The 16943-nt window shown below is 46.1% G+C and overlaps 1 protein-coding gene across 3 annotated transcripts in view; it reads left to right on the plus strand.

The window, feature by feature from the left end:
- Ccm2 (CCM2 scaffold protein) overlaps positions 1-16943 on the plus strand; it is a 66426-nt gene that overhangs the window by 41073 nt on the left and 8410 nt on the right. For all 3 annotated transcript variants that reach the window (XM_008834099.2, XM_029564041.1, XM_008834098.2), the window contains 4 exons: positions 8150-8233; positions 8665-8848; positions 14241-14377; positions 15680-15815. In XM_008834099.2, coding sequence (XP_008832321.1) covers positions 8150-8233; positions 8665-8848; positions 14241-14377; positions 15680-15815 — 541 coding nt within the window. The remainder of the gene's footprint in view (positions 1-8149; positions 8234-8664; positions 8849-14240; positions 14378-15679; positions 15816-16943) is intronic.

Here is a 16943-nt window from a genome sequence, read left to right on the forward strand (position 1 = left end):
GAGCCACCATATGGGTGCTGGGAACTGAACCCATGTCCTTTGCAAGAACAGCCAGTGCTCTTAATTGTTAAGCCATCTTTCCAGCCCCATTTTACTAATACAAATCTTTTATAGCAAAAAATTCTCAAATAAGTCCACACCATATGAAGAAAGTAGAACCCTCTTAGATCCCTGAGCCTGAATTAGAAGCATGGTGGCCAGATTTTGGATGATACTAAAGAAAAGCAAGATAGTGATGGTGGCTTTACTACCCCAGGTCTTGGGAGTCCTGGAGAATTCTTGTGTTGTGTAGACAACATATCAGGGTACTTTTGTTTCAACACTTGACATATAAAGATGGGGGATAGCTAATAATACAACATAATGTTGATCACTGAAAAAGATTTAAGCAAATTTTTTTCCTTTTATTTATTTTTTTGGGTCTTTTTGAGACAGAGTCTCCCTGTAGCCCCAGCTGTCCTGAAACTCACCATGTAGACCAGGCTGGCCTTGAACGCAGAGATCCACCTGCCTCTGCCTCCTGAGTGCTGGGATTAAAGGCGTGCACCACCACACCCGGCTATGCTTTCCTTTAAAAAAAAAAAATATTTAAAGATACTTCCACTTTATTCCAGGACTTTTTAGTTACTAATACATTATTTGACAATTTCACACATGTACACAATGCATACTGACCTCTCTTACTCTCACCATCTCCTGTCTTTCTATTGTTACCCTGCTACTCCCAGCTCTTCCTATAAATCTGTTTCCCACATTCTTGTGTTTTATTTTGTAACCTGAGATGAAACAGAGCTGTCTTGACCATGACTTTGGAGCTGACCGTTGGCACCTGGTTGGCTCAGCAGTGGGCACATAATTGAAATCGGTGACCCCCTGTATTAGGCTTCTCTAGAGGAACAGAACTGATAGAAGAAAAAAAAATACACAATCTATTAAATCAGCTTACATCAAAATCTTAATAGCTGCATCACACCTGAGAGGCTGAGACCCAGGTAGTTGCTTGGTCCTTGAGACTGGCTGCCTTGGCAGTTGGAGTAGACCCACAGTGGCTGTCTCACACTGGAGAGACCAAGAGCCCAGTAGTTGCCCAGCCAAGGGACTGGGTTCTTCAGTAGTCCCAATCTGATGCTTAAACCTGGAGGGTTCCTGGAGAGCACTGGTTGAATGGAAGCCTAGAAATACTGGTTCTGATATCAGCAAAGGAGGCAGTGGTGGCGGCAGCACTGTATTAGTCACTTTTCTGTTGCTGTGATAGAAACACTGACCCAAGCAATTTATAGAAGGAAGAGTTTATTTGAGCTTATGGTTCCAGGGGAATCACAGGCCATCTCGATGGGGAGGCATGGCAGCAGAGGTAGCTGGAGGAGGAGCAGTGGAAGCTAAGCTCTCACATCATCACGGTGGCACAGGAAGCAAGTAAGCGACTGGAGATCTGGCAAGGCTTAAGAATTTTTAAGCCCACCCCTAGTGATGTGCTTCCTCCAGGATAGCCACACCTTCTAAAACCTCCCAAAACAGCGCTACCATCTGGGGACAAAATATCCAAATACTTGGAGCCTATGAGGGACATTTTCATTCAAACCACCTCAAGCACCAACCCAGCAGTGGGAGGGAAGGCCAAACAAAGCAAAAGGTGAATAGTCTTCCTTCTGCCATGCCCCTCTTATCTGGGCTGCTTTTAGAAGGTGCCAAATGTTGGACGGGTCTTCATACATCAGTTAAGGCAATTAAGACAATTCATCAAGTGGCCTCCCTACTCAGGTGATTCTAATTTATGGGAAGTTACTATTAAAACCAACCACATACTGGGTGTGGTAGAGTATACCTTTAGTCCCAGTCTTTTGGGAGGCAAGAAGCAGGTGAATTTCTCTGAGTTCCAGGCCAGTTGGGGCTACAAGGAGACCCTGTCTTAAAAGAAAAAAACAAACAAAAAAATACATTCCTTGTCTCTCAGAATTTATCAGTAGCCAGTGAGTGGTAGGGCCCTAATGAGGCCTTCCTCCGTTTATGACTACCTGTTGTTAGGGCTAGTCCAGTGCATGTAAGCCCAGCTGCTGTGATTCATGATTACAGTGGTTGTATAGAGTCTAGACGATGGCATTTCACAGTCCTCCCTGTCTTCTGGCTCTTAGACACACACCTCCTCTTCAGTAATGTTCCCTGAGCTTTAGAGGGAGTCATGTCGTGTAAATGTCTTATTTTGGACTGAGCATTTAACAGTCACTTATTTTCGTCATTTTGTCATTGAAAAAGGTTTTAGCAAATTCTGTGTGTGTGTGTGTGTGTGTGTGTGTGTGTGTGTGTGTGTGTGTGTGTGTGTGTAGAGTGCCTGGAAGACAAGCATGAGGGCACTTGAGGCACCAGCTGTGCTGCCCTTAGAATCTAGCGAGATGGCTCAGGTAAAGATGCTTGCCACCAAGCCTGATGACAAGCTTATCTCCAGAACCTACATGGTGAAAGGAAAGAACCAACTCCTGCAAGTTGTGCCCCAAATGTAGACATGGTACTGGTAGAATTTGTGTGTGTGTGTGTGTGTGTGTGTGTGTGTGTGTGTAGTGCAGGTGCATGCATATGGAGGTCAGAGGACAACTTCTACCTTGAGACAGGGTTTCTCTTGTTTTTCACTGCTGTGTGTTCCAGGCTAGCCTGTGAATTTCTGGGGTTTCTCCTACCTCCATCTCCTATCTTACCATAGGATCACTGGAATTACTGTGCTTAGCTTTATGTGGGTTCTAGAGATTTGAATTCATGTCCTCATGTTTACATGGCAGATGTTTTACTTACTGAGTCATCTCCTCAGCCCCTTAGTCCAGGCTGGCTTTGAACATCTATGTAACTGAGGATGGTCTTGAACTCCTGATCCTCCTGGTTTCACTTCCTTAGTGCTGAGATTACTGACCCGTGCCACTATGCCCTGCTTGAAACTTTTTTTTTCTCATTTCTTGCTTAAACATTTGTAGTATTCACTAGTGAGCCCATCCGGGTCTGTAGCTTTCTGTGTTGGAAGAATATTACAGAGTCAATTTGTTTAATAGGTTATTGGGCCATTTAGATTGTTTCTCTTCTGAGTTCCTCCTCGCTATCCTCCTTATTTTTTTGAGACAGGGTCTATCACCAAACCTAGAGAGCTTGCTGATTCTGCTAGGCTGGCTAGCTAGCAAGCCCCAGGGATCCTCCTGTCCCCACCTCTCCAGTGCTGGCATTACAGGAGTGTTCTGCCTTGTGTGGGTACTAGTATGGAACTTAGATCTTCATTCTTGCACAGTAAGCACTTTACCTACTGAGCATCTCTCTAGCTCCCTTCTGATCTTTTGCCTGCTGAATCTGTCCATTACCGATTGGAGTTGTTAGTTTTTTTTTTTTTTTTTTTTTTTTTTTCTTTTTTGGGCTTTGAGCCGGGGACTCCCTGTAGCCCCAGCTGTCCTGGAACTCACTATGTGGACCAGGCTGGCCTCAAACTCAGAGAGATCCGCCTGCCTCTGCCTCCCAAGTGCTGGGACTAAAGGTGTGCGCCTTACAGTCTTGATGTTAATACATTTTTTACTTTTCCTTACAGCTCCATCAGTTTTTACCACATACATTTTGGTACACCATCATTAGACGCATAGCACGTTGTTTGTTGCTGTGTCTTATTGAAGAATTGACTTGTTAAAAGTATTTTGTAGCCAGGCGTGGTGGTGTATGCCTTTAATCCCAGAACTTGGGAGAGGCAGAGGCAGGTGGATCTTTGTGAGTTCAAGGCCAGCCTGATCTACATAGCACGTTCCAGGACAGCTGGGGCTACAGGAAGACCCTGTCTCAAAAAGACAAAAAAAAAAAAAAGAAGAAGAAGTATTTTATTTAGGGGCTGGAGAGATGGCTCAGCAGTTAAGAACACTGGTTGTTCTTGCAGAAGACTCGGGTTCGAATCCCAGCACCCACACGGCAGCTAACAACTGTCCATAACTCCAGCCCCAGGGGATCCAACAGCCTGTTCTTACCTCTGCAGGCATTGCACAACACGGGTGCACTTACCTACATGCAGGCAGTACACCCATACACATAAAATAAAAATAAAATTTTTTTAAAAAGTATTTAAGCCAAGTGTGGTGGTGCATGCCTTTAATCCCACACTCTAGAGGCAGAGGCAGGTGGATCTCTGTGAGTTCATAGCCAGCCTGGTCTACACAGCAAGTTCCAGGCTAGCTGGGGCTACAGGGAGACTCTGTCTCAAAAAGACCAACAGAAGTTTATTTATTATTTTTGCTATATGTGTATGTGTGTATTGCCTGAATGTATGTAAGTGCACTTGTGTCATGTAATGCCCCTGGAGGACAGAAGAGGCCATCGGATCCCTTGGAACTGGAGTTATGGACAGTTGTTAACCACCATGTGGGTGCTGGGATTCAAACCCCGGTGGTCATCTGCAAGAGCAGCCAGTACTTTTTTTTTTTTTTTTTTTTTTGTCTTTTTGAAACAGGGTCTCCCTGTAGACCAGGCTGGCCTTGAACTCGCAGAGATCAGCCTGCCTCTGCCTCCCGAGTGCTGGGACTAAAGGTGTGCACTACCGTGCCTGGCTTGAGCTGCCCGTACTCTTAACCACTGAGCCATCTCGCCAACTCCTGTATGCCTCTTTTATCCCCAATTTTTTCCCCCTATGATACTGGAAATTGAGCCCAAGGCTTCATGAATGCTAGGCAAGTGATCTACCACTGAGCTTATATGCACTACTCCTTAGGACTTTCTTTGTTTTTTGCTTTTTGAGGCAAGATCTCACTACTTAACCCTTGGTGGCCTGGAACTCACTGTGTTGACCAGGCTGGCCTTGAACTCACAGAGATCCACCTGCCTCTGCCTCCCAAATGCTGGGTTTGAAGGCATACACGACCATGCCTGGCCCTTAGTATGTTCTTGACCTAAAGTCTGTTGCCTAAAATTCAGCTTCTTTCACTTTCAGCACAGTAGATCTTTTCTTGCTTACTCAATCTCTATATCTTCGTAATTAAAATGGTTTTGTAGAGAACATGGTTGGATCTTGCTTTATTTTAAAATGCTGACTCCTTATCTCTGAATAGGACACATGTATCAAACGTCCACCTCCCAAGGCTCAGGGATCATTGTGGAAGAGGGGGCAGATAGATTGTAAGAGCCAGAGGAGGTGGATGACCACAAAGAAACCATTTTCCAGACAGTTTTTAGTTACTCAGATGAACTCACAGCAATGGCGACAGCATGCACACATTTCTTTCTTTTTTTTTTTTTTTTAAGCTTTTACAATTTTATTAAAATCTTAAAAAAAAAAAAAAATCCTCAGGGCAGATGAGCTGGTAATCTTGGCACCAGCCTCAAGGAGATGAATAGTGGGAAGTAGGAAAGAAAGCCATGGAGCCATGCAGGTTTAGAGCCTGCGAGGGAGATCGGACACGTGGCTGACTCGCAGCCACATGGCTGGGAGAAGGAAGCTTTAGAGACAAAGTGAAGAAATACACTTGCTAGGGGCAGCCTGAAGCCTTAGGGAAAGCATATTTCATAAGAAAGGCATGAAGAAGAAAAGGAGAAATTACGCTTTCCTGAAGAGTTCAGGAAAGCGGACAGACTTACAGAGACCTACATGACTGGCTGGTCTGGAAGTTCTGCAGAGCAGCATACACACATTTCACATTAGCTCATTCCAGACAAAATCCCAGCATAGGCATGGGGAAGTGGGTAAGAAACCCCAGCCCTACCTGAGGAATTACTAGCAACCGATGACTGCTGGGAAGGGGAGATTCAATCTCTTTTAAGAGTGAGGCTCTTAGACAAGGCTTCCAGTTCATGAATCCACACTGATGGTCATTTAGAGACACAAACTTGATTCTATAGGCCTTAATTATATATATTATATTAGAGTGCAGAAATTTGTGTTAGAAAGTAGAGGGGGAGTACAGATACTGGATGGGGATCTAAATATGATCAAAATGTATGGAATTCAAAAAATTCAATTAAAAAACTAATAAAAAATGCAGTCTGACAATCTTTATCTTTTTTCCCCACGTGTGTGTGTGTGTGTGTGTGTGTGTGTGTGTGTGTGTCTGTCCAAGGAAGAATGTCAAACGTCCTGTTCCTCACTTTATTCCCTTTCTACTTTATTCCCTTGAGACAGGGCCTCTTAGTGAATCTGGACTAGGCTGGTGGCCAGCAAGCCCTAGCAGTCCAAGAGCCTTGTGAATGGATAAGGGCCACATCAATAGTCTTGTGATTAGGTCTCAGGGTCTTAGTAACCCTGTGACCCTGGGCTGTGAATTTCACGTAGCCTCCTGGTTTTGTTTTGTTTTGTTTTGTTTTGTTTTGTTTTGTTTTGTTTTGTTTTGTTTTGTTGTCCTTAGGAGAGACAGAAAGGCTAGAGAGAGTAGGAGTTGGCTACTTCCTCTCTTATAGGCAGTTTAGGCCCGGGAGAAGTAGTTTTCTTTGAGGAAAAGCCTGTGTTAGAAACAATAGAATGGCCTAGTTGTATTTTAAGATTTTACTATGTTTTAGGTTTTTTTTTTTTAAAGTATTTATCTATTTATTTCTTTTTTGAGATAGGATCCCATTTAGCCCATGCTAGCTTTGAATTTACTCTGTAGCAGAGGCTGGCCCTGAACTCTTGATCTTCCTGCCTCTGCCTCCTGGGTACTAAGGTTGTAGGCACGTGCTAACACACTTGGCTTTCTTTTTTCTTTGAAACCTCAATTGTCAAACGGATCTAGGAATGGCTGTTGACTTTCCGTTTGTTAGCTTTCTTGTTGTGAGGATGAGAGTGATATTCCCCGGCTCTTTACATGCTAGACTGGAGACTAGAAATCCCACTTCACCCCCTTTTTAATAAAGATCTTATCTATATGAATTAATGAATAACTAAGCACTGTTGAGTTTAAGAAATCTGTTCTTGGGAAGAATATATCAGTAGCCCATTAAAAAAACATTAAGAAATTGTGCTAATTTGTAAGAACTTCAGATCTAGGTGGCAGACAGAACTGCTACCACAGCCATCTGTGCTCCAAGACCTTGTATACTGGGGGTTTGCTAGGCCAAAGGCCTCAGGACCATCTGTTACAAAAGAAACCTCTTTGCTCCTTGTCTTGATCTGTTTAGTACTGCTGTAATAGAATGTTGCAGACTGGGTAAGGGCAGAAATGCATACCTCATGGCTCTGGAGACTGAGATCCATGGTGAAGGGGAGCATCTGGTGAGGGCTTGTTGCATCATTCTGTGGTAGAAAGACAAGAAGGTGAGGGAGCGAAAGGCCAGACATGGCGCCTCAAACCTATAATCCCAAGACTTGGGAAATTCAAACAAAAGGGTTCCACAAAGGGATGGCACTGTTGCTTAGTAGAGTGCTTGCCCAGCATGCAGGAAGCCCTGGGTTTGAGCCGCAGCAGTAGAGAAATTGGGTAAACCTAGCTTTCAGGAGGTAGAAGGCAGGGAGATGGGGAGATTAAGGTCATTCTTGGATACATAGAGGATTCAAGGCTAACCTGGGCTACATGAAACCCTGCCTAAAAAAAAAAGTGGGCGAGGGCGTTAGTGTGAGTTTGAGGCCAGCCTGAGCCACATAGTGAGTTCCACACCAGTGAGGACATAGCAAGATCCTGTCTCCAGAAAGGAAGGAGGGAGGAAAGAAAGAAAAGATAAAAAGATACTTCTGCTACAATGGCATGGATCCATTGTTCAGAACTGAACCTTCATGGCCCAATTACCTCTCTAAAGTCCCACCTCTCAACATTGCTGCTTATGGAAGAATTTCCAACACATGGAGTTTGGGGGACATGTTCAAGCTGTGGAGTTTCACTTCTCTATTTTGTGTACATTTCTCAGCTGCACTGACCTTTGTGATTAATCATTTATTTTTAGTGGGGGTGTGCAGTGTCCCAGAAGTGAGGAGGAAACACTTACCATCTGTCTCTCGATTCTCCCGAAACCAATCTTGAGGTACCCTTGAAGGGCTTATGGTGCCAGTAGTGACTGCGGAGCAGTAGGAAATGTGGGAAGTTTGTATTCAGCCCGAGACTTCAATTAGAATGTAGGATTCTTCCCAGATCCTGGATGTAGATATGTGGGCCTCGTGGCCCCAGGACAGGAACTGTATCTGTGCTCTAGCAATGGGAGTCTTGGCTCTGTCTCATGGCACTCTTTCTTCCCTCTCTTGCAGTATTTAGGTCAGTTAACATCCATACCCGGATACCTGAATCCCTCCAGTAGGACTGAAATCCTGCATTTCATAGACAAGGCAAAGGTAACATATTCCTCCCTGCCCACTTTGCTGCTTGGCCTGCATCAGCCCTTGATCCCCCCACTTTTGATCTCATGGATGACCCAGCTCTATCACATTGTGGGTACTTTTGGTTCTTGACAAAGTCTGTTCCTTGGTTTGAACCTTTATTCTTCAGACTTGTTCTGTGATTTGGGACTGTTTCCTAGATTTACATTTGAAGATAGTCTAGACCATATACTGTAAATCTAAATCTAAAACGGAGTCCCACAAGAATTCCCCACATGGTTTGAACATGTTGGCATCCTTGGAGTGAGTGCCACTGTACTGAGGGGAGCAGCATGCTTGTTCATTTAGATTTGGTCATATGTGGACCTTAACTACTGCAGTGCTTCCTGGGAAGAGTCCAATACAGTGGACCAGCATTTCTGATACCCTGTGGTCCTTCTTTTCAGCGATCCCACCAACTTCCTGGACATTTGACTCAGGAGCATGATGCTGTGCTTAGCCTGTCTGCCTACAATGTTAAGTTGGCTTGGAGAGATGGGGAGGACATTATCCTCAGGGTGCCCATCCATGACATCGCTGCTGTCTCCTATGTCCGAGATGATGCTGCACACCTGGTGGTCCTGAAGACAGGTATGGATTTGGGAGGTCAAGGGGTCCAGAGGTCCATGTCTAAGGAGGATTCCTGACTTTTGTGGCATTTTGAGTGCTTGTCCCACGATGAGTGCTGCTGCCTATTGTACCTGTGAATTGGCTCTACTATCAGCCAGAGAAGGGTTAGCCATGAGCTTTTGTGGCCCCAGAGTCCCTGTCACATTCAGAATACAATGTTTGGGACTGGTATTAAAAGAAGGCCTTCCTCCTGGTGAACTCCCGGTCCCTACCCCTTAGAATGGTATTGCCCTCACTGTCTGGGTGTGGTGGAGCCCCAGAGAGATGGGGAACTGGAAACAGGGACCTTCTCTGAGCCCATCCCATATTTTGAGCCCCAGACAGTTTTCCAAACTGGCACAGCAAAGACAAGTCTTTCCCAGTCTCCTGTGCTGCCTCATGCCCAGGCAGGATTAGCAGGATGCTGTTTGCCATTCATTCTCCTCTCTTTATATGTGTAACACCTGGACACTAGTGTACCAGTTCCCCCCAACTTCCAGTGCCTCTGACCTGGCATTCAAACCAGTGAGAAATGAGAGGAGAAAACATCTCTCCTGTGTGTCACAGGCACGTGGACCTGGGCTACCTGGGTCATATGGATGGTTAGGATGATCCTGAAGCCCTTCAGTTCCAGAGGGCCAGTGATAAGGCATAAGGAATCAGAATTGGTCTAGCCTCTTTTGATGGTGGGAAAGAAACATTTCTGGGCTATGATGCCAGTCTAGGTTGCTATGGTCAACTCACACAGGTAGCTGGAGGGTTGTGAAGGAGTTTTAGCTACTCTGCCTTATCTGTATAGAAGAGTTCACATTCCTTCCCCAGCACACTTACATATTATGCTTTCCTTTATGCAACACATATGTCCAACCCCACACATACTACACACACAGTTGCATACATCATACACTCAGATGAACTTACCTGCCAGACTCAGTCACACCTACACATATACTTGTAGTCACAAATACTTTCTGTACTGTTACCAAGTACATCTGAGTGAGGTCCTCTTGAGATAATATACTTACCAAGGGCAAAGCTGTATTCTATTTTTTAAAGTATATTTATTTAATTTAATTTTTAAAAACTTTTATGTGTATGAGTGTATTGCTTGTATGTATGTGAGTGCACCTGTGTCATGCAATGCCGTGGAGGTCAGAAGAAGGCGTCGGATTCCCCAATCTGGAGTTAAGGACAGTTCATAGCTGCCATGTGGGTGCTGGGAATTGAACCCAGCTCTTCTGCAAGAGCAGTCAGTGCTCTTAACCACTGAGCCATCTCTCCAGCCCCTGTTTTTGTTTTTTTGAGTCTCATTTTCACTCTAGTCCCAGCTGACCTTGAACTTACTCTGTAGTGGAGGTTGGTCTTGAACGCACAATGATCCTTTTATCCCAGCTTCCTGAGTAATCGATTAAACAAGTAAGCCACCATACCTGGCTACAAAGGGAAAAGGTTTATTTTCGCTCATGGCTTCTGAGGTTCCAGTCTGTGTTGTTTGTAGGCTTGGCAATGGGTGTGTGCCAGGTGGCACTGCAGGGATTGCATGGCAGAGCAAAACTGCTTGCTTCATAACCAGAAAGCCCAGAAAGAATAAGGGGCTTGGGTCCTATAGCTTCCTTTGCATGCTGCAGTGACCAGAGGACCTCTCAGAAGGCCCTGCCTCCTGAAAGCTTTGTCACTTCCCAATAACATATCTGGGGCCAAGCCTTTCATACACATCCTTCAAGCAACCGTCAGCATCTAAACTGAATGCTTTCTTATCCTTCTCAGAGTTGTCAAAAAATGGCAATTTAGACTAGGCATGGTAGCACATGCCTTTAATCCCAGCACTCAGGAGGCAGAGGCAGGCAAATCTCTGTGAGTTTGAAGAAGCCATCCTGGTCTACATAGTAAATCCCAGGCCAGCTGGAGCTACAAGGAGACCGTCTCAAAAAAAAAAAAAAAAAAAAAACCTGCTGGGCATGGTGGCGCACGCCTTTAATCCCAGCACTTGGGAGGCAGAGGCAGGCAGATCTCTGTGAGTTCCAGGTCAGCTGGGGTTACAGGGAGGCCCTGTCTTAAAAAGATCAAAAAAATATATATATCAAACAAAACAAAAATCAATTTAGCATGATGCAGAACAAAGTACCTGACACCAGTTATCTCATTTACTATGTATAATAAACCTATGAGAATTCTATTGATTCCTACTCACAGGAAGACCACACTGTTGATGAAGGAGGAATGCCTTGAACTGGTTCTGCCTGGCTTGAGTCTCCAGCTGCTCTATTTAGCACCACCAGGGTGATCCCATTTCTTTAAACTCGGGGTGCTACAGGAGGCATCCTTAGGGACAAAGAGCAAGGCTAGCTCCTGAACAGCGTCCTGTGGGTATTTCAAGCTGGGTGGAGAAGTTCATTATTATTGTTTTTTTTTTTTTTGAGACAGGGTCTCCCTGTAGCCCCAGCTGGCCTGGAACTTGCTCTGTAGACTAGGCTGGCCTTGAATTCACAGAGATCCACCTGCCTCTACTGGGAGAAAAGACGTACGCCACACCATCATACCTGTCCAGAAGTTCATTATTTCTTGTGCTGCAGGAGTTTCTCTGCTTGAATCGTTAGACTAAATTGTTAAAAGAAAGAAAATAGATAGCAAAGGTTTTGAGAGAATTCCTTCCATATAAGGAACTTAATAAGGACAGGTGAGAAGTAGAAGTCCAATACTGCGTCTTTCTCTTTGAGAGAACTGGTTTACCAGAAGAGAATGTGTCTCTGTGTCCCAGGGGCTGACCTCATTTTGGCAGGGCATGTGTTCATCCGTGTTGACTCAGGCTCCTGTGGCACATGATGTGTGCTGGTTTTAGAATTCAGCTTACAGTGTTCCCCACAGAGTCAGGCAGATGAGGAGGTAATGTTGACTTGGTACCTCCTCTCCTATGGCTCTGTTCTGTGCCTTTTCTGTCCAGAGGGTTGCTAGTGTCTGGGGTAGTCTAGGTAGGGGGCTCAGGGCCAGGTCTACTTGAAGAGTAGATGGAAGCAGGGCACCTGTGTGTCTGCCAGAGTGTTTTATGTGATATAGGAGAGACAGATGGCAGGTCTGAGGCTGGCAGTGCAGGGCAGCTTGTGTGGCTGTGTCTCGGCCTATTGCCCAGAGGATAGAAGAGGCATCCTCACAGATGGTACCTGCTTGCCATCCATGCTTCACAGCTGCCTGCTGCCAGCCAGGGAGCCAATTTAAAATGTTACAGAAATAGAAACAAGTAAAACTATTGTTAATAGTCTCTCTCTCTCTCTCTCTGTCTCTCTCTCTCTCTGTCTCTCCTCTCCCCATCTCCCTCCCTCTCTCTTCCTCCTCCTCCCTCCCTCCCTCCCTCCCCTCTACACACTAACACACATACACACACACACACTTCCCCCAACATACTCCCCCCACCCCCCACCACATGCACTCATCAGCCTATCTACATCCCTAACCCCCTGTGTTTTTTAAATTTATATTTATGAGCCAGGTGTGGTGGCACATGCCTTTAATCCCAGCACTTGGGAGACAGAGAAAGGCAGATCTCTGTGAGATCAAGGCTAACCTGCGCTATATAGTTCCAGGCCAGCTGGGGCCATAGAGAGTCTGTCCCCTCCAAAAAAAGGAGGGGGCTGGAGAGATGACTCAGCAGTTAAGAGTACTGGCTGCTCTTGGAGAGGACCCAGGTTCAGTTCCTAGCACCCACGTGGTGACTAACAACCGTAACTCCAGTTCCAGAGGCTCTGATGCCCTCTTCTGACCTATGTGGGCATTGCATGACACAGGTGCACTTAAAAAACATACATAGAGGCAATACACTCATACATATAAATTAAAGATAATAAATAAAATATTTTTAAAAACCAAAAGGGAAAATATATATAATATTTATTTATTTTAGTTAATTTTAAAGACAGTATTTCGTTATGGCTGGTCTTAAACTTACTGTATAATCCAGGTGTGCCTTGAACTCATGGTGATCCTTCTGCCTCTGCCTCCCAAGTGCTGAGATTTCAGGCATGCTCCACCATGCCTGGCTTTACTAATATATTCATGTTACCTCCTGTGTCCAGTGTGGTGCTATGACAGCATGTGATCAATATGAAAATGACTGAGCTAGTTAGTACCTACCTTGTACCAGCTCTGAAGCCCTGAGTGTGGTTTACCCTGTACACAGCTTAGTATGGCCTCTGCTTGCTCTTATGCTCAGTAGCTCTGTGGCCAGTGGCTATTGTAGGGACAGTATAGTCCCCTGGGATCTTATAGCTCATGGGGTAGCCCATTACAGCTGTTGTCCCTGCCTCCTCCCACCTGCACCTGACCTGAGCCTGTCTTTATCTCCAAGACTATATCAAAATCTCAGGTTTTCCCAGTTTTGCCTTCCCCACACACCTGAGATAAACACGTTTTCTGACACCTGGCAGCAGGGCTGCCTCTGAGCTTAGTGTCTAGTCCTGCTGTTCTTCTCAGGCTGGTCTGGCTGTTGTGCTGCTCTCACAGCCAACTCCTGGCCAACTCAGGAATCACACAACAGGTTGTCTGAGGTATAAGGTGTGAGAACATGGCCCTGGAGTATGTCTGTGTCCACAACTGGACTGCACTGTTCACATGCTTTCAGGCGCCTGTGCTTTGATTTACCCATCTGTTAGAGTGCCTAAGAATACAGGGAAACTCCCTGAAAGTGGCCCCTTATTGGGATCCTGTGGGCTCTTGTCTGTCAACTTGAACAATGAGAATTCATGTCTTTTGTGTAGATAAAAGTGGTTGACTGTCAGCTGACATGGGTTTACACATAGTAGAATGTAACGATGGGGGTGCTGTGCTACCCTGGAGCTCTGGCATAGGCTAGTTTTGTTTGGTGGGTAGTTTAGTAGACAGCTAACCCAAAGTGAAGGACTCATGGGCTGCATTTTATTTATTTCTAACTTTAAAAATTTTTATGTTTAGCTGGGCGTGGTGGCACACACCTTTAATCCCAGCACTCAGGAGGCAGAGGCAGGCAGATGTGAGTTCGAGGCCAGCCTGGTCTACATAGTGAGTTCCAGGACAGCTGGGGCTACAGGGAGACCCTGTCTCAAAAAGACCGAAAAAAAGTATTTAAAAAAATTGTTATGTTTGTGTGTGCATATAATGTGCATGTATGACAGCAAGGGGGGAACATATGTGTGCCATGGCTCATGTGTGCAGATCAAAGGACAGCTTTGTGGAATTGATTCTGTCCTTCTACCTTTATGTGGGTTCTGGGGATTGAATTCAGGTTTACCTGCTGAGACATTGTATGGGACCCTGGCCTGGATTTTAAGAGTGACCCAGCTGGTACCACAAGTACCCTTCTGCCTGCCTTCCATCACTACACTAACCTGATGTGTTCATTTCCCAGCCCAGGACCCAGGCATCTCTCCCAGCCAGAGTCTGTGTGCGGAAAGTTCCAGAGGCCTCAGCGCAGGTTCCTTGTCAGAGAGTGCAATGGGGCCAGTAGAGGCATGCTGCCTGGTCATCATGGCCACAGAGAGCAAGGTGAGACAATCTTAGAGTGGCCCAGGCATATATCCAGAGCCCCATCCTGTCTATAACCCAAATCCCTTAGGACCCAATTCACAACCTATGACCAGGCCCTGCCTCCAGCCAAGTCCTACCCATGACCATATCCTACCTACAACCCTGCTGGTAGCCTGGCCCCATATACAACTTTGGCCCTAGCTATTCCTCCAGCTCAGTCTGATGCTGCCCTGTCCCTTCCACCTCACTTCCCAGGCCCTGCCCATGACCTAACCGTGACCCACCTATACCCACAGCAGTGGACACACCCTAGCCCTAGAGGGTGCTTCCTGTGCCTGGTCCTGCTCATCCATCTCTGCCAACCTGGCCCTGGCCCTTCTGGCCTCTCCTTGCCACCACTCTAACACCATCCCAGAGATGGCCAATTGAGCTTTTGCTCATCCTTCTCCTCTTCAAGGTTCCTCTCCTTACCCCTCCACTGATAGGCAGGAGGTGGCCAGAGGCATGGCGGCCTGTATCCTAGACTTAACTTGGTGCTATGAACAGTGCTCACGTGTTCCTCAGCACATGGGAAGTTAGAGAGATACAAAGGGAGGCTGTGAGTTAGGATTTGGGCTCGTCTCAGCCACCCAGTAGCCACAGAGCCTCAGGAGTCACGTCATACCTTCTACTTAATTTCTGCCTCTTCAGTGGCTAATGGTGACTGCCCACCTAAATACCCTCTAGTCTGCCTTGCTTAGCCTTGGTGCTAGTGAAGCTTTCAGCCAAATACTTCTTTGATGTGGGGGCTCCTCATGCATTGTAGGGTATTCGGCAACATCCCTGACTTTCCCTTGTGGTGACCAAAAATGTCCCCTGATACCATCACATGTGGGATTGGGGACAAAATCAGCTCACTAAAGAAACCCTGCTTTAAACAGCATGCTGTTAAGAAACTACTGCACTGCTTCTAGAAATGCTTCTGGGGGTCAAGATGAGACCAGTAATGTCTTTTTCTTTCTGGTGCTCAGCTAGGAATCATGTTGATGGGTTAGTAAGGGGAAGGAGGAGGCAAGGCAGATGCAATACCCATGTCTAGCATGGTTTCCACACACCTGTGAGGCCACACCTAGGCTACTGTGTTCTAGAAGGAGTCTTGCTAGAAGGAGTTCTGTTCTTTGACACCCCTGGGCCATGAAAGACACAGGGACCCTTGATTATGGTCTACTTCCTATTCATATATATAGGGCCTCTGACACATTGTGGGTGCCCTAGAGACTGGGAAGGTACTGTCTGCAGCCTCGGTCACTGAGCACAGCTGCTGCTCTCCACTTACTGTAGGTCGCTGCGGAAGAGCTGTGCTCCCTGCTCAGCCAGGTTTTCCAGATTGTTTACACGGAGTCCACCATCGACTTTCTGGACCGAGCAATATTTGATGGGGCCTCCACACCCACCCACCACCTGTCTCTGCACAGCGGTATGTTGAGTGAAAGTGGGGCCGTGGAGCGGGGCGGCACAAACACTTTGTCTGGAAGCACAGGCTCCCAGTAGGGGCTGCTGCTGAACTGGGGAGGCTGAGCATGGTTTGGGGAGCCTGCCTTTCAATACACCCAGGCCTGGGCTGCTCTTGGTATGTGGATCTTTACATGGCTAGCCTGTGTGAGGTTTTTCAGACTTCCCAAGAGGCCAAGACTGGGAATAGGGGAGTGGCAGGAAGAACCAGTGGCACCCAGCAGGGTCCAGAGCTTGGACTAGTGCAGTCAGGACTTCTGTACTATCCATGATGGCTGGCTGCAGGGCTGTGCAGGCCTCATTAGTTCATGGATACTTCCTAGCTAAGTGTAGTGGCACATACCTGTAATCCCAGAACTCAGGAGGTAGAGGAAGGAGGATTACTGCAAGTTTCAGGCTAGCCTGAGCTATATATATAAGTTATCAAACCCTGTCTTAAAAAATTAAGATACTTATCCAGGCATGGTGGCACACACCTTTAATCCCAGCACTTGGTAGGCAGAGGCAGGCAGATCTCTGTGAGTTCAAGGCCAACCTGGTCTGCATAGTGAGTTCCAGGACAGTTGGGGCTACAGGGAGACCCAGTCTTAAAAAGACCCAAAAAAAAAAAAAAAAAAAAAAAAAAACTTCTTGTATTGGTTACTTTTCTTGTTACTGTGACCAAATACTTGACAAGAAGCAGTTTAAGGGGGAATGGTTTCTTCTAGCCCTCAGTTTGAGGGGATTTTTCTGTCATGGTGGGGAAGACATGGCACCATGTCATGGTGGGCAAGACAGGAGCCGGAGCAGGAAGTCATCAGACCACACTGCATTGATAGGAAGCAGTAGAAAGTGAGCCCAGGCTATAAAACACCAAAGCCTTGGGCTGGAGAGATGGCTCAGAGGTTAAGAACAATGACTGTTCTTGTAGAAGACCCGGGTTCGAATCCCAGCTCCCACATGGCAGCTAACAACTGTCCATAACTCCAGTTCCAGGGGATCCAACAGCCTCTTCTGTCCTCTGTGGGTATTGCACAACATGGGTGCACTTACCTACATGCAGGCAATACACTCACAGACATAAAATAAAATTAATAAAAATATTTTTAAAAGA

The sequence above is a fragment of the Nannospalax galili genome, unplaced genomic scaffold, assembly GCF_000622305.1.
Source record: "Nannospalax galili isolate Female #2095 unplaced genomic scaffold, S.galili_v1.0 scaffold996, whole genome shotgun sequence".
NCBI lineage: Eukaryota > Metazoa > Chordata > Mammalia > Rodentia > Spalacidae > Nannospalax > Nannospalax galili.